The sequence below is a fragment of the Centruroides sculpturatus genome, unplaced genomic scaffold, assembly GCF_000671375.1.
Source record: "Centruroides sculpturatus isolate CEXI.00-Female unplaced genomic scaffold, Cexi_2.0 scaffold568, whole genome shotgun sequence".
Taxonomy (NCBI): Eukaryota; Metazoa; Arthropoda; class Arachnida; order Scorpiones; family Buthidae; genus Centruroides; species Centruroides sculpturatus.
Window position 1 is genome coordinate 447,052 of NW_019384710.1, and position 21,047 is coordinate 468,098.

Below are 21,047 nucleotides of genomic sequence, written 5' to 3' on the forward strand. Positions count from 1 at the left end.
ATTATGGCTTTAGCCAGGCCCACAATGGGGCGAACAGGTGGTGAGAGATGGAACCCGACATATCCGAACGGACCACGCCCCGAAAAATTCCTCGCCAAATAAATTGTTACCAACGTTAGTTTTATTTTTAAAAAATTCTGTTAATATTCTTCTCGAAATATGTCAATTTGATCGTTCGGATACACACTTTAATATCAATTCATTTAAAACTCATTTAATCGTCATTTTGTAAAGTAACTTTTACAAAGGAAAGCTTCTCGTTTTCCACGAAACTTTGATTTTACATTTAACAAGAAACTGTGTAAATTTCTAATTTGTTTTAATTTTAGTTTTACAATTCTACGTAACAGAAGTATGGGAATTTGTTAATTAAGTAAATTGCTTCAAAATATTTGGAGTATATTCAAAAACGCACCAAGAAATTCATACTAAAACGCTTCGTCAATTTTGTAATGGACGATTCAAACACTGGCAGGACACGTAAGAGTTCATTGCAAAATTCGAAGTTACACCTTATGCGAAATATTTTTCTGAGTGCTTCTGGTGGACAATTATTTGAGTCATTTCACCCTTTAATCTACAATTTATACATTCGAGTGAATTTAGAAACATCGATATCGCCGGAGGACGATTATGTTACAATGTTAACTCTTTCTTTCGTTTGAAACGTTATTAGCATAGAGTCGTAGAGCATTGAGCTGAATTAGTATTTTATGACGACTTGTTAGTAATTCGTTTAAAAACACTAGTTATTTTGTGTTCAACATGGTGGAAAGATGATATTAATTGTCATTGCTCTCGAATATCGATTCAGAATCATATGACAACGAAGATTCGACAAGTTCATCAAAAGATGAAAATTAACTTGTAGAATTTTTTGGACAAGTATCGAAGAAAAAATTATCTTCGTTTAGTTCAAACTATGAAATCAATAATTTCGTAGCATTTGCTGGCTATTGACCATGCCATCTTGCCCAATCTAAAATTTGGGACGACGTGGCTTTCTGATTTTGGTCGCTTTGTGCCACGGAAACAAAATTTGTTGTATTTCTTCATTTTTAAAATCATGGCCACATTCGTCACACGATATGATGTGTCCATCTAGTAATTCAATAGAACCGCCGTAATCGCTTTAACACAGTGGTTACATCGGTAACAATCGGTGATATCATAACCGCGACTTTCAAACGCGATTGGTTATTCGGGTTACACTTTCTAATCGCTCCGGTAATTACCAGCAATTATTAGTAATAGGTTTCCAAACGCACCCTTAACCACTCGTACACAGAGCAGTAAAGAGGACCATACCGCAAACAAATATGACTCACAACGTGAAAGTGTCTGCAAACTTTCTTCGTCCGGTTATATTCCCTACTTTTAATTAAAGTCATTTCACTTAAATAACGTATAACAGCCGCAACGCACTCTGATTTCTCATTTTTATCACGAGAAGTAATTACACGAAATAATCTACAAACGAGTAATTATCGTCGGGGACATTTTATTTAAATATTTAAAAATTAAGGTATATATTGTGTACAAATGATTTTTTTTTTTTTACCGAAGAAGTTTTAAAGTGATATTTAAACACTGGTAGACGATATCACAGATCGTTAGCGTATATTACAAGAGCGACTGCATGGTCTGCAATAACTTTGGAACCACTTCGAAGCGACCTCCTTCGACTTCGGGCATCGAACATTGCGATAACAAATAGGATAAATTCGTAGTTCTGTCCACGTCGGGGGGAATATCGTGTAAAAAACCTCGGGGAGAATAATAAGAATCAGGTGTTAAAATACCCTTGCATATTGCGTAATAGTTATGATCGGAAACCAGCCTGGAGCAGAGGTCTTCTTCGGAAAAACTCAGACAGTCTTTACATCCTTCGCCCCAATTTGTATGGAAAACGTTCCAATTCGGTGGTTTATCTAAAATATAATTAAATAGAAAAATATCATTGTCTGTCGATTAAGTTCATACGTCAATTGATGAAATTTATTAATTTTAACAGCATTCTATTTTAATTTCTTAGCAATAAACACGCTAAACATTTGAAAAGATTAAACTAAAAGAATTTCTTATCGGTATGCATAACTTATACGGAACACGATATACGGGGTGGACCCATACGCATATCCGGCGAGAAAATACTTTAGTTTTTGAACAGTTCGTTAGAAAAACTTGTGTTTTGCAATTTGATGGAGGGATAGTTGGCGCTTTTGAAGAGTTTGTTCACCTCGAACGAGTGTCAAATTGATGGCTCCGGATGCACCAGAAAATGCTGGGAGGTATCGAAAGGTCACCGCACAACCCCGACTAAATCTCCCTACTGTATTTAGGTGTCCCCGTATTGCAAAGTTCTCGTCTTGCAACGGAGATGCCCACCAGTGGCCAAGCGGTCTTCGTACCCTGTACACTGGGAGTTCGGTCGTGGGTTCGCGCCTCGCTCGAACGGGCTGGCCACATGGAGTTTTCCGGGTTTTCTCCACGTCTGTAACGCCTAAATAGGGGCCAGTTTCCCTTAAAAAGACCTCCCGGAAGGCATCCCCCGTAGGCAGATCGCCAAGTGTTGCGTTGCCATAACTAAAACAAACAAAACAACGGAGAACTTACGGATTCTTCGGAAGCTTATTCAAGAGGCAACGAAAGGAATTTTATAAGCATTCAGATAACGTATTGCTGACCAATTTTACGGAAGTCCACGGAACTTGATTGTGTCCGAAGGCAAACATTACGCCCATCTACTACTAATTAATCGCGGTTAATTCGAATTGAATCGTATTTATACTTTTTAGAATGATTTTTCTGCGGGGATATACCCAATCCATATACTGTACTGTTAAACTCTCGACTTTACGGACTCCGATTAACCCGACCGGCAAAACATGACCCAAATTTCCCTCTTCCGGATATTGGAGTAAAATTACAATATTTGTCAGTACAGTAATACCCCAAGTTACATAAAATGTATATCTCAAAAATTGGAAAAAAAATCTGATTATAAGAACACGTAATTTTACAAAGAATTATTCTATTTCAAACATTCATTCACCCTCTCTTTCTTTCTTTCTTTTGCATTGTACCGATTTATTTCTTCATTGTTCTGCTAATCCTTTACTTTACGGTCTAATTGTAAACACGTACGCAAGCATGCAGGCCACTCTTTCTCGTAAACAATTCTTTTATACAAAAAGAAAAAATAAATAATAAATACAGTATCGAGTTATTAATTAAGTAGTGACACTTAGGCAATTTACAAATTCGACTTACGCGAAGGTCTACGGTCCGCATTTCTTACGTAACTCTCGGGTATTACTGTAGCAGAATGGAACTTTTGTGTACGGAATAATTATTATCCGACTGTCCTATTCCATTTTAACGTTTAATATTGGAAATATCCCTCGTGTATTTACTGTTAAAATAGGCTGTTTTTCTCTCCTGTCTCCCATAAAGTTCGTTTTTTTTTACTTGAACATGGACAGCCGTTGGTGAGGAGCTACCATCTTTTTTAACGCCAACTGCTGGAGACAGCGCTAATACCCAAAGACAATCGACCTTAAATTTAAAAATTACTCGTAACGGGGCCACTAGCCAGCACGTTACCTATATAAATGAACAAATTTATAAGATTTTCGTAAAACACATCTCGTTGCAATCTGTTTTACCATGGCTTTTCGGAAATTTTTTAAAACAAGATTAAAGAGGAGAAAGTCACTACCGTTCGGCTAAAACTGCATACTGTGTTTAGAAACACGCTACAAGAAATAAAAATAAATAATTTAAAAAAATGGGCCCGAAAAAATCTCCATCCTGTGACCCCCAGAAAGTTACGTCCATCTCTGCCTGCAGGCCAATTCTTTAATATGTATTTATGCAATATATTACAGTAATTAATTTCGTATTTCTTTTCATTTCTAGCGCAGATAAAGCAACATAATTATTAGTGCAAACATTTCACTCATTGGCTAATTTTAATTAGAAATTCCCAACAACAATTTGCCTAAATAATGAGAGTTTATTATAAAATCTTGTCTTGCTTTTAATTAAAATGTAATTGTTTTAACATTCTTTCTACAGTTTATAATATTTCTGACTAAATAATCAAATAATTTTTTGTATAAAAGAGTGTGAAACAAATTTTAAAACATTAGACATACAAGAGTTTTACTGATTAAATAGCATGCAAAGATAATATTTTCCTAAAAATTAGCATTCTAAATTTAAATATGTAAATGTATCATTTGCAGCACTAACGTAGGTATATCCATTGTTAAAAAATAAAAGAGAAAACACAATCTTTTTATAAATGAATGCTTTAAAAAAAAATGAGGGTTAAGAGAGAATTTAAATTTGCATATCCAGTGAAGCCATTCTACTGTAAGCACAAATATATTTACAATAGAATGGCTTCTCCCACTAATACAGATTTACGGTATACTGTAGAGTGGCTTCTCTTTAATAATTGTTGTTCATTTAATGTAAAAGTTGATCCTCTTAAATATACATTTGGATCCAAACTATTCCAAACTTTTACAATAAAACAATATTCTAAAGCTAATTAAACATGTTGCTTCTCATTTACTTAAGATTTAATTCAGTTTTCCTATCTTCAATATTTATTGTTAAATGACTAACTTAGTTTGTACAGTACATGCAATTATAACAGTCGAATGTCGACCAAGTAGTCGATCAATTGGCATTAAGTTTGTTTACGTATAAAACAGGAGTGCGACCGAATTTTCTTTATTCGTATTCAAATATGCCGGCAATTGAATTTTAAAGTTTAATAGTCTAATAAGAAGTTAAAAACATTTGCTGTTGGAAAAAAAATTCTTTATATTTGATAAACAATAAAAAATTAATACAAATTTTACTTAACAGGAAATTTTATATGATAAAAAGTTATATAACACACAAAACACTTATTAAACTGCAAATTTATATTAATTAAATTAATTTCACTATTCATCAAACAAAATATAAATAATCTTTATATAAGATTTTCGTGCAGTAGACAGAGGTCCAAATAACCATCGTATTAAGCTTTTGTTATTTCATTTGATTAATAAACAAATTAAGATGGTTAAAAGCTGAGGTGGTAAATTATTTAAAATATAATTTATAAAGTAAACAGTTATTCAGATATTTAAATAGGAGAGATGTACCCTCCTATTTACTGCAAGGAATACTATAGACATAACATAAAAGACCTATTTCTACCATTTATAAGTGAAGTGCCAAATATGTTTGCTGGACAAATTAACACATACCTTGAGCCAGATTTGGCTTGGTGGCTGTAGTTTGGGCACCAATGTTCTAGAATATTGCCTTAAAACTAGAAGTGGAAAGCATATTACAAAGTCAAATGACTTAAAGACACAATGACAAAACATCATGAAACTTGCATGAATGACTGTTACAGTTTATTTACCTCAGCACCAAGACAGATAAACAATATGTTGATGTGAAGGGCCTTGTTTTGAACCAACATATTAAAAGCTACATTACCAAGGCAGAAAAGAATAGAACTGAAGAAATCTGGCAAGTTATTGACAAAAGGAAGAATTATTGCCAAGTGCTAAACTGTCTTAAAGTACCTAATGTTGAGAGAAATTGGCAGCTGCAAAGCCATTCATAAGATATTGGGTTTTCTGTTCTACAGTTACTCAATCCATGTTATCTTCATCAATATAAGAAAGGCAAATGGCAATCCATTTGCATTTCCTATATTGCCAAAGATAGATAATGCCTTACAAATATTTGCAAAATGAATTTCAAAAAGATAAATGAGCCAAAAGAACACTAAAAGAAACAAAAGTTTGACTGCAATTTTCAACAACTTGATTGGCAATTATTATCTAAAAAGTGCAAATGAATTAAAAGATCTGCCAGCTGTGAAATTGCCAGCTGGTAAGAATTATCCAAGCTTGAGCCTCATTCAAAAGAATACTATATTAATCAAAATGGCTATGGATATTTCTGCAAGCAAAAGTTTACCATGTGCTCTTAAAAGCCGTGAGTTACTTTATACTGTTTATTTGATTACTGTGAAAAGTATTTCAATGTCACACTTTGTTTTGTGTTAGAAGTATTACAACTTAATATAGTCGTGTAATCGAATAAATAGATATTCATCATAATACTTTAGAAGAATGGAGAAAGTTTATACATTCTCTTAAGGAGAAATAACGACCTTTCAAACAGAAGAAAAAAAAAACACCACTCACTATTAATGATATTCAAACCTTGAAGGAAAGAACTGCTCAGTGAATTTGCTTTGTATTGCAAATCTTCCAAGAACAATGTATAGTTTTTTCTCAATAATGCTGGAAAAATACAAAACTCAGAAGTACATTGAAGCACTTTTAAAAAATGTACAAAGAAAAAGCTATTGAGCAAGCCAATGAAGCAGCTGAGAATGTGGAAATAGTTGGTAATAATAATAATAATGTTGATCCAGCAGTAAAAACCACAATTAATGAAGATCAGCTTGAATAAAAAGTTAATGAGCCAAAGATCAGTGATAATTTTTTGATATAGTCACCAGCCATATCAAAAATAAAAAAAACATTGGCCCAATAAAGATGATCATCAGTGAAGTTGCAGGAACAGACATGAGTTGCTTGATCAACTGTCCTTCAATCATATGTAACTTGATAATGACTCCAATAACTTAGCTGTGGTGATCTTGACTCCTATAGGAATTTCAGCATTTAACAACAATGGAATGACAATAACCATTTTTTCAGCTTATGGTTGAAACTAAATGTTTTAAATTGAAACATATGAATTCAAACTGTATTGTCAGCAATGAAAAGTCTTGAAATTGATTACTATTGATGATTTCAGCATGGTGTTTGGTATAGCTTTGGACACAGTAAGACATTGATTGAATGATTGTTGCAATCTGAACAAACCATTTGGTGGCAAGAACATTTTTCTGTTTGGCAATTTAACACCAGTAAATGCCAAGTTCATTTTCCAGGATTTGGAATGTGCTAAGTCACAGATAATATTTGACAGAGTACTATTTACCTGCAGTTTATAAAAGAGTTCATCTAAGTTACAAAGAACTAATGATCAACATGCAAAAACCTGTTTTGGTATGTGCTAAAACCTAAACTGAATCCACATTGGTTCTCTGACCAATAGCAGCACATTGCATTCAAATGATTTAAACTGTTTTGTTTGCAATTATACTTTTCTTTTCTTACATTGTTACAAATCATTTAAAAACATTTCTATTTTTAGAGTTATGTTAGATTCTTTAACATTAATGAGTCTTATTATTGCAATAGCCTTGCAAACATATGCCCAGAAATGCCATGATAATAAGCAAAATATCTTTAAAGTTATAATATTACAAAGATGACGATACTACTTTTTTAATATTTGACAAATCTCTGATACAAGTTCCTTGTTATATTGTGAAGTCAGAATATTCAAAACAACTATTTTTTTCAGGCCTTTTTTGGAATGTTTTCATAAACTTATTTTTCATTCTGCTATTTATTAGCACAGCTGAGGCTTGAATGTAATTTCAAATAGATTGGAGTCCATTTTGAAGCAATTAATTTTTAATTTTGCATTAAAAATAACAGGAAAAAAATGCTCGACTGTTTTTAACCTGAAGATTTACATTTGTTTTCATTATTTTTAGTAAATATATTAAATGCTGGATATTACTGGTATAGTTACATGTTTTGCACTTAAATTAAAACAATTAATTTTCTAACAAAGAGGATTTTATGTTTCATTTGTCATTATAAAGCAGTCTTTTGATAATTTTAATTTTCAACAGCTATTAAATTAATTCAGTATTCTTCACTCACTTTTTTGTATTATTTAATAAACTTATACAATAGTTTCTTTAAATGAAGCAACATCCCAACTAAATTACACCCTTTTTATTCTGGGAAATAAATTTTGGGCACCTTTTAGTCCTCTTCAATCCATCTTTATAATTATTGTACATTATTTTCAGTGTAAATTCAATTCGTTTACACGAACCATAAATAATTTTTAGCTACGGAACTACAGACAAATAGATAATCTTATATCATATTAGCAATATTAAGAAAGAAGCACATATATTATACTATATCATAATATATTTATTAAAATAAAAATTGTAACATAAAAAAAACATTTTTTCTGTGTGATCCCTGGGGTCGGTGACTCTTACCTGATCTGGAAAAACAATCCACAGAATGTAAAAGCTTAAGAAACCCTTAAAGAACATATAATAATAATGAATACAGTACTGCTAAATAATAGATTAGAAGTAAATAAAATTTGGAAAAACTAGTATAAACACCATAATGATATAAATGTATGCAGGATATGCTTATATGACAAAACATTAAATTGATGCTACTAACAATTAACATTTTTAAAATAGTGTAAAATGATTAAGAAGTTTTATGACAAGATGTGACAGAAAATTGCTATTTGTTAATTAAAATAAACTGAAAATGAAAACTAACTAAAGAAAAAAAATTATGACACATTTTTAATAATTTCAATACTGTAATAAGTTTTAATAATTTTTAAATTATATCGTAAACTTTTAACTATGATTATATTTGTTATCAATAAACTAACATCAACAAAACTCAATAAAACACAAACAACTACCAGATTACATCTGGCTACTTTTCTGCGATTATATTTAATTACTAAATAATTTGTCACTAGAGGAAGGCATTAGGTGCCATACATCTCTTATTAAATTTAACAAATATAATTAAATTAATATTTATTAAATAATTTATAATATTCTGGAAGAAAAGAATCAACCTGAAGCAGGACTCAAACCTGCAACTCCTGCTTACTGTGCAGATGTGTTGCCAGTTACGCTATCCGGACCTCCAGTCCGATCTCTTCCAGACATACTTAAATATGATATAACCATCCTCGGTTACTTATGGTGTTGAATGGGGACACTTGCAGTGCCGTCACTTTATAAACTCCTACTTGTGACACTCAGCCAACAATAGCTCAACCCTGGCATGGTGTATATATACAGGTATACCTCGACTTACGTCATTCCCGATTATATGTCGTTTGTCATAAAAGTATATGGAAAAATAAAAATCAAATTTGTCATTTTATTCGACTTTACGTCTGTTTACAAATATTGAAGTTGTAATACAGTAGAGCCTCGAAAACTCGGCACTCTGGATAACTCAGCCACACCCTGGCAGGGCAAAAAAGTCCTTAGTTAATTAATTTTCATTATAGACAGCTTTATAAAAGTATAAAAGCTCTCATAAAGTATTATTCTGAGGTTTGTCTTATCAGGTAAATTACTGTACACAGTGTATTCATTAATTTTCATTTTCATGTAGTAAAGGCTCTATCCCTTCATAAAGGACGTACTTTTCCTTTGTTTAAGGGTATTTGGGCAGTTTATTCTCTGTTGTATTCTCAAGTAAACAATACATACAAGTACAGTACAGTATTTTCTGAGAAAAGACTCATACTTATTTTTTTTTAACCCCATTCCCGATAACCTGGCATTTTCACAAACTCGGCCACCCTTCGGTCCACATTAGGCCGAGTTTTCGAAGCTCTACTGTATCACTAGAAAAACGTTTAAAGCACATAAAATCATATTAAAATATATACATTTACAAGTATGTACTGTATTTAAAGTACATGCATTCGTAAATTTAGATTACTTTTTTTCTGTACTATATTAAAAACTAAAATTTATTTGTTTGTAAGCTTAAAATAGATCCTTTATTAACCATATATTATTAAAAATGCATTAATAAATAAAATACAGAACCAGAATTGGCAATTTATGGTTTAGCCTAGTGACAAATAGATTTGGAGACAAGTAAATTCGACTTACGTCGTTTTTCGACTTAAGTCGTTCTCCTGGAACCAATTACCGACGTAAGGCAAGGTATACCTGTATTATATAAATAAACAACATAACTGGCAATGCATCTGCATGATAAGCAGGAGTTGTGGGTTTGTGTCTTACTCCAGGCCAATTCTTTTCTTCCAGAATATTCAAAATTATTTACTAAATATTAATTTAATTATATTTGTTAAATTTAAGAGATGGAGTATAATGCCTCCCTTTAGTGACAAATTATTTAGTAATTAATTAAAAATAATCACAGAAAAGTTGCCCAATGAAATCTTGTGGTTGTTTGGTTATACGAGGGCTATTTTTTAAATAAGGTCCATTTTTTAATAAGAAGAAAAATACTGTAAATATCATTAAAATATATTTTTTTCCATATTCTACATACTTTTATCTACTTTTCTACATAATTTCCATTTTTGTTCAAACATTTGTGATACCACTCAAAAAAATTTTTAATTCTGACTTCAAAGAAATCTGCCGCCGGAAGACATTAGGCCACGCTGCTTGTCTTGTATGGCATGGCAGAGTTTTCTGAAGGTCGCACTAAGCATCAGAATTGATTGTTGTACCTCTTGGCATAAAATCCACTAACAAAGTCCCTTTCCTGTCCCAAAAGACAGTTACCATGATCTTTCATGCTGAAATCGAATAACAGATCATATCTTACAGTCGGCAGGTGACTCAATTTTCTTAAACATTATAAACTTCTACAATTCAGCACACAGACAGACGATACGGCTGCAAATGGCACCTAAACATGCGCAAAGCATGCTAAAAGCAGATACTCATGCACACTGCTGCAATCGCGTGTCATTCTCACTCTCATTCACAAATGGACCTTATTTTAAAAATAGTCCTCGTACTTATTAAATTTTTTAACAAGAAACAAAAAAAAGAAAAAAATAAATATTACACTTTAACTAATATATTTAAATTATTGTAATAGTTTTTAACATAATTTTTTTAAAATGTTGTAGAGATTTACAATTATATTCAATAGTTTTAATAATATGAAAAAGAAGAAAATAAAATTTAAACATTTAAAACAAAGATTTTACTTAATGTAACATGAAAAATAACAACTGATAAAATGAATTGCAAATAGAAATAATTATTTACAGTTTGCATAAAATGAATTTATAATAATTGGCTTGCAATTTGAAAAAACTGTAGACTTATAAATTCCCACAGTTGTCGATCCTCTGTACGTCCATCTGTCAGTCTTTCCTTAATCTCAAGAACAGTCAAGAACAGAGTTAGAGATGAAAGACAAGATCAGATATGAAAACCTCAGGAGCAGGAGGCTCCAATTAACTGATTAACCAATTAACCTCAGGAGCAAGAGGCTCCAATTATATAAGAGCTTCTGATTCAAACTGGAAGTCAATTCAAAACTTTTCCCCTGAAAGCAGTTAATAGATGACCAGCATGACTCTATTGTTAAAGTAAAAGCATGATGTACAGGGACAAGCCACTACCAATAATTTGAGGTGGAGAGTATATATTTTAAATTAAATAAATTAAAAATATGATTAATTAAAAATTGAGGCCTGGCATTGTGACAATGTCAGAACAAATAATTGCTCATTGCAAAGCTTCCTTCAATGAAACTACCACATATGTTTATTAAACAATAAATTAATTCAATTTGTATATTTGTGTTAACAAAATACAAATATTAATTAATTTATAAAATGATTTATTTGAATATAAGACTACAAAATAAACTCATTATAAACATAAATTCTGAACTTTTGAATAAGATGTAAAACTTTTTATTTAGATTTAAACAGTGCTCTTTTACTAAAGAAATTCCCATCAGTATTCGTATATGGTGACTGAATGTGAAGAACTGCCATTGCTGAGAACTTCTGGTACTTTAAATTGGCTATCAATACTTTTACACTATCTGCCAGTATCCTACCAGTGCACTAGTGTATTTGAAAAACAAACCCATATTTAGAAAACCTTAGCACCATAAACTTTGAGAAACACTGGATTAGGCAGTCTATCAAAAGAGTAATTATTAAATTTGCCTGCAACATGTAATATATATATATAAAGTACTGTACATATTTGAGAACTGCTGTATTATGCAAAACCATAGCTTTATTTGACTATAAACTAACATTTAGAACAGTTGTAAATTAAACATGCATTAAACAGTGCATCAGTAAACTGCAATATACTAAAACATGTTGATATTTGTGATCAATGAACATCGCACTCATTGAATTTGGTGAACTCTGACGAAGCAATATGGCTGCCTCCACAGTTATATTATTATTAATAACAAACATAAACATCAACAGAAACCCGATGCATAGCAAATGAACACCCACACCACCGTAAATAATTATTTATGGCAGTGTGGGTGTTTATATGTTATTAACACCATTTTTATTACTTTTATGTATTAACCCAAAGTTATTTTAACAAAATAAATCTGAAATGCCAATACAGCATCTTCTGTTTGCTTCTGCCATCTTCTTAGGGTGCCAGATACAGATAAAAGCTTATTAAACCATTTACCAGTGCATCAGTTATGGCTGTGACTGATGCATACTGGAATGTACCGCTTTGTAATATATTCTTAAGTGGTCAATTTTGCTTAAATGTGTAAAATTAATTTATCCAAAACTAAAACTTTTGTATATTAACATATCTACCATCTATAATTTATTTGTTATGAAATAAATACATTACAAAAATTGTTAAAATTTAAGAACATAATCTGAAAACTTATTTAAGTGATTTATATTAAATATTTTCTTAAATTTATACAGATTGTAAAGTCACTCTGCAGTAGGCAGGGAAGCAGGAGGAGCTTCCAGGAATGAAGTAATGATGTCACAGGCAATATAGGCATAGCCGACTGAGAAAGTTGCACTGTGCAATCGTAAAGCTGAAACTTTACGATTGCACTGTAGTTTATATTAGAGCATGTATTTCATTAATTACTATGTCCAAAATCTCACAAAAGCTTAAACTCACTAAAATAATAGACATAACTTGGTATTAATAAATAATTATAATTAATTTTTAGTTTGTCATAATTACAGGTAATTCTCATTTAAGGTTTTTTTTTTAACAGTCTATTAATTATAGACAACTTTTGTACTATGCAACTTTTTTTTCAGCATACCGTACTTCCAAAGGTCACTACTAATCACTGCATACAGAGTTTGCTTAAAATGTTTTTTCCAGGAACCTATCAATCATATTTACCGAGGACTACCTGTATAATATAATTTTATAGCATTGAATTAAAAAAAATAAATAAATTTAATAAAATGTTTACCTTGTTGCAATTTTTTCAGATCCACAAAAATAATGTTTTCAACATCTATCATAAAAAGCGTTCCATCCGGCTGAACGGCAAAATTGTCCATGTTAACATCAGTCATGTACATGGCAAAACCTAGCTGATTATGAGTTAATAAATCTGCTATCTGTAACAATTGATATGCCAAATGTAAACGCTGATCCCAAGTTCCATCTTCATAATCGTGCAATGAATAGCCCACGAATTCCTCAACCACAACACGTCCACAGGCACCCCAGTATTGCGAAAATGGCCAACCTTCACTTTGTGGAAAAGACTATAGAGAAAGATTCAAAAACATTTTATAAATTAAAACTATTTTCAAAATTTTAAAATAAATAATGAAAAATAATACCTTTTGATAATAACAGTGAAACAATTAATGCAGAACACATAAATGGAATGGATCTATGAAAAGTAATTTCTTACTTTCCCATCCCTTATACTAATGAAGATTTGGCACCCAGCAATTTTTCCCATCTTCAGTGAGCTATTACAAAAACATTATTTACCTACAATGATCATGTCAATATACTATCAAAATTTTGAACTAACCACCATAATTATTATACAATACATCTTTTACAATGGGTAAGCAGGGTTGGCTCAACAGAGGCAACAAGGCAACTGTGTCAAGTGGCAAAACAAGCAGTAAAAACATTCAAAGGAATAAATAAAAAATAATAGGTCAAATACAATGAAGACATAAATGTACTCTATTTCAACCATTCTAGAAGCAGAGGCAGTTTCACCTTAGGTACAGAGTAACCGTCGAGCCAGTGTCGAGTAAGGTCGGAAAAACGCTAACATTTTCAACCTGGTTAATACACTATCTTTGGGCACAAACACACTTAAAAGGAATTTTCTTCTTACGTCATTTAGGCCCAAAAACGACCCGTTAACTACATCAAAAACATCAGTATTTCTCCAACCTCAAACACCATTAAACACATATCAGTTACTTCATTATTTCCATAATATAGCTTATGCAATTGCGATACATTATATATGTTTGGAATGCCAAATTTATCACATAAAATATCTGTCATAAAAAAAGGAATAGTCAATAAACACTGCCTACGTTTATGCCTTTAAATCTTAATTTATAACTACTGTAAACTTACTCTTAATCAATCCTTAGAATATAACGCTTTTCCAGAAAATGTAATATTTCTGTTCTAGATATTCCAAAATGACAATAAATTTAAAATTTATAAACTCTCTCACACAACCATCAAAGAATAAACAGAATCCCACAGCAATTACCATCCCAAATCAGACATCCGGCAAACATTTTTTTCTACCTCGCGTACTCGAGCATTAATTTCCAAAAGATTTTCTACCGACGCACTAACTTAATCGCAATCCCAATTTACTCACTTCCAGTATCAAGTGTTCGGGATTGACGCTCAGGCCGTACGCCAGTTCGGCCAACGCCTCCTCGTACGGCGGACCGTCCTTGCCTCCTATTATCCTGTCGTGCAGGTAAGTCAGGAACCTCTCGGAGGGGCACCTGACCGCGTCGGTCAGTCCGCCCACCCGGGCGACCACTTCGGACAGTCTCCGGTTCTTGGGAAGACGGGCGCTGCGGGAAACGATTTTTATCACAGCTTCTCTGACATCACAGTCGGATATTCCGGTAGCCACGTTGCATAGGTGTTGATCGGTTTCTTTCAGTTCAGAATCGTGGGCTAATTTCTTGGCCACGACTTTGCGATTCCTTACCTGTCCGTAATAGACGTTTTTTTCGTTGAAGAGTCGAGATATTCGAAGTTTGCTGGCGCCGACGAAGTGAAAGTCATTGTGGTAGAAGATGGGGCATATGTTCTGACCGTAGCAAGCGGGACACAGATGAACCGATAAGAAAGCATCCTCCGACGGGTCGATACGAATGGGAAATATTTTTCTCGATAAGTGATATAGGAAAACGCACGTGCATAATATAAAAATAGTCTTCTTCTTGATTATTATTCTAAGGAACATTAATGTCGACTAATGTATTATACGCATAATTACGTTTAAGTCGCTTAGCGAAATTACCATTTAAATCCTCCTTTCCTTAATTATCTCCTGCGACCCCTCTCGGAGAAATGTCTTTTTGTCTTATTATTTATTTTTAATATATATATGTTTTAATTCGATAGCAGTTTATGTTATACGATCGAAAGGAATTTAGATGCCAGCGTTAAAACTATTTTTAATAAAAAGTAATCAGTTTTGCTATCTTTATAAAACGTTATGTTGAATGACGTAATCGGATGAAGTCCATCATTGGCCAAGCGGTCTTCGTACCCTAAACACTGGGAGTTCGGTAGTGGGTTCGTGCCTCTCTCGAACGGGCTGGCACGTGGAGCTTTTCGGGTTTTCTCCACGTCTGTAACGCCTAAATAGGGGCCAGTTTCCCTTAAAAGACCTCCCGGAAGACATCCCCCTAGGCAGATCGCCCAAGTGTTGCGTTGCCATAACTTAACAAACAAACGTAACCGGATGGTCGAGAAGTTAGAGTGGCAGTCTACCGCTCTAGGGGACCCGGAATCGAATCCGGACGGGTCGAAAAACTCCTCAGGAATTTTTCGGGGGTGGTCCGTCCGAATATGTCGGGTATCGTCCTCCTCCCCCATTGTGGGATTGGCCGAATACATAATGGACTTGCTAAAAACAGGCTCTCTTAGTGCATACAGCGCGAAAAGAGTTAAAAAAAAAATAAATAAATTGGAGTTTCATCGCTAAACGTCATCAAACGACAACAATTAGGCAACGCGTCTTTTCGGTAATTGTTAATGAATCAACAATACACGGGCAATTTTTGCCGAAACGGAAATGCCAATATCGTATTCCTCGTAATTTTCAAAGAAAAAATGCTAATATTTTGCCGAGTTTTAGAATTAATAATAAAAGAGTAAGACAGAGAAAGAAAACAAGAAACACTTCAACTACGGAAAATAAACTTAAAATTTAATGTTTGGAAAACAACATTCAAGAACTGACAACAAATTACCATAGAAGAAAGCCATTTTTTATAAATTCGTATTACAAGTAAGTCATTTCGTTTAATATAAATACGTTAAATATAATATGAATATTTCCGTGTATTTCTTACACAAGGACCAGAGTTTCCTTACGTGAATAAATCTGGTCCTGCGCTCACACAATGCAGGACCAAATTTATTCACGTATGAACGATAGATCACTGACCTAGTCGGTGTTCGATCCAGTGTTTTCTCATAGGTGAAGTTAGTCTCTATGAGAAAATTTTCATAGAATCTACTAGCATCATGATAACAGTTCAAATTTGTTCTTGACTACTGTCAAAGATTCGAGAGCAAATCTCCTGGAAATTGTATGGTGTTCACGTACTTGAATTATTTTAATTAATAAGATTGGGTGGGAGCGGAACTCTATATGCAGCCACCTCCTCGTGGTGAGTTCTGTGTTGTAAATTACTTTTATCAAACAACAAGCAAAGTGCTTTACTTTTAATAAAGGAATTAGAGGGCTGTCTGTCGTTCAACGGCTGGCTTTGCCCTAACTAAGGAAAAGGAAGGGAGGGGGAGAGATAGAGTGTAGAATGAAATGGTAAAGAAAGGAGGATAGGGAAGTAAAAGAATGAAAGGAAGGAAGGGGAAGGGCCCATGAGCATCCGCATTGTGTTAATTTTAAAAACAACAATTACAAGTATAAACAAAGAAACAAAATTAAAAAAAAAAATTGAGTGTGAATGGAAGCCTTATAAACAATTGGTATAAACAAATACATTAATTGTTAAACTTGGTAGAGGATTTTGAGACACTAAAAGTGTTCCTCGTTACTACTGTAGTTTTCTTTACCCGTTGGTTGGTTATCCTCTTCTGAGTTTTGGCCCTTTTCTGTTGTTGCTGTTATAAGTGATTCACTGTTACCATCTAAATACAGTAGACTCCCCTATAAAACAGGTTCATATAATACGGATTCCTATATCACGGCGAAAAAATTGCGACCGTATTCGTATAAACATGCTAAAAAAACTCGTATAATTCGGTAAAACGTCATCGCCGACTCGTGTCGCGACAGGATTGGTCGAATCTAGACCAATAGCGGATATTGCACAAACCGTTGAGTTTAAACGAGCAGCGGACCTACTAAAAACCATTTATTATTTAACGTCCATAAAAATTATATTTATATTAATGATGTCTCCAAAGTTCAGCGAATTTTTCGCAAAAAAAAAAAATAATTTATCAGAAAGCACGCGAGCGCCATTCGATGAAAAGCTCCACGACGAAAACAAGCTTAAATAATGGAGTCGTCGAACGGTACACACTCAGTAAGTAATCCTACAATTTTTTGTTTATAGCATAGTTTATATGGATTATTCCCAAAAAATTGTACGTGTTTTTGAAATGTTGAGTCGAATTAATCTAGAATCGATTAATTTTATTGAAGAAAACTTTTCAAACAGCCGTAGTCTCTAAACTGCATACGTGCCGGGCTGTGATTGGCTCATGTATTTAAGGACTCGTACAACATGAAATTCATAAAAGACGGAACATATCTACCGTGTTATAGGGGTCTACTGTATATAAAATTACTTGTCCTGACTGACTGACTGAATGAATGAATGACTGACTGACTGAGTCACTGATTGATTCATCATCGCCCAGAGTTAACTAAGGCGCTAGATAACCCAGATATGCTCATCCGCCATGTTGGTCCTTAGAAAGCTGACGACTCTCGTAGAAGTTCAATAGAAGAGACACGAAAATAATCATAAATTCAACTGTATCTTAAGATTTTGCAAGGTCGAAATGATAAACTTTGCCAAAATTTAGTTCAACTAGTTATAAAATACAGCTAAATTTAAAAATCTTGGAATATGACGTCAAAAGGACCAATATGGCTGCACACGTGACGGAAGCGTATGAGCATACCTGGGTAATCTAGCGCCTTAGAGCAAACCGCTGAACCTAAAGAGGTGAAATTTGGTACATAGTTAGGGCACGTCCTGAAAACGCACACTAAGAAAGGATTTTTCGAAATTTCCCCGCGGGGGGAGACGGAGAGGATTAAGGCTTAACCGGAAGAACGGCTTCTACTGTACTATTTTAGATGCGATATTGTTTTCAACTATGTTTAATTTTCATGAGTACTTAGGTGTATTAAATTGATAACATTTCAGACATTGTTATAAATACTTTTATATATTTCGATTTTTTAACCAAATGTTCGAACCGTTTTAAATTCGAATTTTTTATTGCATATTGATTCGATTATAGAATGATTGTAAACGTTCCAGAAAATTTATCAAATTGAAAATAGTTTGTTTGATTCTCAGCAATTCTCATCATTCTCAGTGGTAGGTGTTATATAACAGTTACTGTGGTTGTTGAAATAATGAATATAAATGGGGTTTTCTTGCAAATCCCCCGCGGGTAACAGCTAGTTTATAGTAAAGTTGCTGAAGCTGTGGTTCACTGTCAGTTTTTTAGTTCTGGTTATAAAGTTCGTCGAGCTTCTATACAATTCCTTTTTGTTTATTAAATCCTTTTCTCCAGGAGGCCATTTGTTGCGGTAGGTAAGGCAATCTCTAAAGAAGGTCTCGCGACTGTCACTGAACCTGGAGCATTCGAATTAAAAAGTGATGAACATTGTCTTCACTATTGTCGATTTTACAAATACTATTGTCCTTTTTGAATCTAAATTAGTAGGATCCGAAATTTCCATGACCCGTTAAAGTTTGAGTTAGTTCAAGAGAAGGGATTGAAGAACTTGTTTCTTTTCCTTGTTATATAAGAGCTGCGTATTAAATTTTGATTGCTGTTCTGTAACTAGGAAAAAAAATCAAAGATAACGAGCAATTATTTATTGTGACATCGTCACAATGCCGGGTTGCATTTTTAAATTGTATTTTAAATTTATTTAATTTAAAATTTATGCTATCGATTTTAGTAGTATTCCGTTCAGAGCCGTGTTTAGTAACGTAGTATTCTAGTTACGCTGCGATTCTCAATAAAAAAAAAATTGATTTGTTAGAATTTATCAGTTGTATTTAATTAAGTATTTCTTCTTATCACTTCTTATCATATTGCAATGTAACAGGGTCAGCCACAGAGATGTCATATGCGAGCCCCGGGTTGTACACGGTATTCCAGAAAAGAAAATCATGAAAGAACGTAAAGATTTTTAATGAACCGCTTGGTTGTCTAAAATATCATTTATTAATGTTACGTAACAATTTAATTACTTTTCGTATTGTTTTAATTGATATTGTTTCATATTTATCCTTTAGTTTGTATCTGCAGAAAGGGAGCGATCGTGTCACTTGCCCGTGAAATCGAGTAAAAAGTCCATATTCTCTTCACTCGAGGATCGAGATTCTAGCATTACGTAACGTTGTTTTTATTTGTTAAGTTATGGCAACGCAACACTTGGGCGATCTGCCTAGGGGGATGCCTTCCGGGAGGTCTTTTTTAAAGGGAAACTGCCCCTATTTAGGCGTTACAGACGTGGAGGAAACCCGGAAAACTCCACGTGGCCAGACCGTTCGAGCGAGACGCGAACTAACGACCAGAACTACCAGTGTTCAGGGTACGAAGACCGCTTGCATTACGTAATGCTTTTGTAAACATTTCTATATATTTATGTTACTTAATTCATGAACACTTCATTATGGTTACGTCACCATACCATTGCAATTATAGAGCTATATTTAACAAAATTACTAAAAAATCAGATTAGTTCCGTTTCTTTCCGTTATGGCGTCGATGACATTGTTGCGAAGCGCAGGGGTTTGTCCCTATTTTTAAGGAATTTCAATTACCAAAGGGGGAAAAAAGGGATATTTTTGTAATTTTCGACAAATCTAGGAGAATTCTAATTATACAGTTTTTTGGGGACTTATATTAAAATTCATTCACGATCAATAAAATATTTTTTTTAGTGGGGATTGCACGCCGATAACCATTAAAAATCCGTTGTACGGCCAAAATTCAAACGAGTTTATCTATTTATTATTCACGAAATACAACGTTACTTATAATTTAACTGCGATTCGTATAAGTCTTTTTATAATTACGCAACCAATATTACACTATAGCCTTCCTGACCTCCAGGGAAATGTAGGGAATTTTTGGTCAAAATCTAAGGAACATTTGGAATTTCATCTGGCAACACTATCGACGTCAACACTCCGTCTGCTCCCTCGGAAAAGACAGACGATACCTGTGGTTGCACGTGAGAGGTGTTGCCGGATAAGTTTTCTTTTATTTACGAATGGCCCAAATTTCGAATGCATTTTTAACTGGCCGGTTATAATTACCGTAGGTATTCTTACAAGAGCAGACGAGTCGCATATTTATAAGACTCCATAATGAATAATAATATGAAGGTTTTGGACGGGGGGTTGGGAACGGAACTTTCGAAATTGGGACAGACCATCGATGTAAGTCGTTAGTATTTCCCATTCGCCTTCCAGACTTTGCCAGGTTTTATTTACTAATTGAAATTTTTCGTAATTTGACCAACAGGATCATCCTCTTTGGAGTGCTTACGTTCTCTTCCAGCACCCAGATCAAATTTTAAATGTCCATAAAAGGTATGCTACCCGTCTTTAAGTATAAACAAATTCCTTTTTATTGTGAGGTTGCGTTTGAGGTCGGAATGGATGGAGGAGTCGAGAGCATCGCTTGCAGATGCGATCGGAGCTGGGACAAACTTGACAGTTGCGATGGACTGTTTATTGGACACAAAAGAGGCTTGTGAGATTTCTGCATGCTTGAAAGTTTGAAGGAACTCTCGCTTGCAAATCAAGTGAGAGTTCTTTCGGTGTTTGGGCTTCCGAGAGAGTATCTGGTGGTATCC

The 21,047-nt window shown here is 33.6% G+C and overlaps 2 protein-coding genes across 4 annotated transcripts in view; one reads left to right on the top strand and one right to left on the bottom strand.

Moving 5' to 3' along the window:
• Nucleotides 1-410: 410 nt before the first annotated feature.
• On the bottom strand, nucleotides 411-15,281 carry LOC111627800 (deleted in autism protein 1 homolog). Its single transcript, XM_023371445.1, has 3 exons — nucleotides 14,592-15,281; nucleotides 13,188-13,488; nucleotides 411-1,931 (listed from the first exon to the last, which is right to left on the bottom strand). The coding sequence occupies exons 1-3, from the start codon at nucleotides 15,192-15,194 to the stop codon at nucleotides 1,624-1,626; spliced, it is 1,212 nt and encodes a 403-aa protein (XP_023227213.1). The 5' UTR covers nucleotides 15,195-15,281; the 3' UTR covers nucleotides 411-1,623.
• A 4,431-nt stretch (nucleotides 15,282-19,712) lies between these two features.
• LOC111627801 (homocysteine S-methyltransferase YbgG-like) overlaps nucleotides 19,713-21,047 on the top strand; it is a 28,906-nt gene continuing 27,571 nt past the window's right edge. The window contains exons 1-3 of one of the 3 annotated variants that reach the window (XM_023371448.1): nucleotides 19,713-20,427; nucleotides 20,511-20,628; nucleotides 20,714-20,781. In XM_023371448.1, the coding sequence (XP_023227216.1) occupies nucleotides 20,557-20,628; nucleotides 20,714-20,781 (140 nt within the window). In that variant the 5' untranslated portion in view covers nucleotides 19,713-20,427; nucleotides 20,511-20,556. Of the gene's footprint in view, nucleotides 20,629-20,713; nucleotides 20,782-21,047 lie in introns of all 3 variants that reach the window. The other 2 variants (XM_023371447.1, XM_023371446.1) reach the window with 2 other exon arrangements.

What these genes read in the sequence shown, in the direction of transcription:
- LOC111627800 (XM_023371445.1), bottom strand. Translation starts at nt 15,194, where the DNA reads ATGTTCCTTAGAATAATAATCAAGAAGAAGACTATTTTTATATTATGC. An exon ending in CCGAACACTTGATACTGGAA is followed by an intron (nt 13,489 to 14,591) that starts GTGAGTAAATTG and finishes CTTTCTCTATAG; the next exon opens with TCTTTTCCACAAAGTGAAGG. An exon ending in TCTGAAAAAATTGCAACAAG is followed by an intron (nt 1,932 to 13,187) that starts GTAAACATTTTA and finishes ATTATATTTTAG; the next exon opens with ATAAACCACCGAATTGGAAC.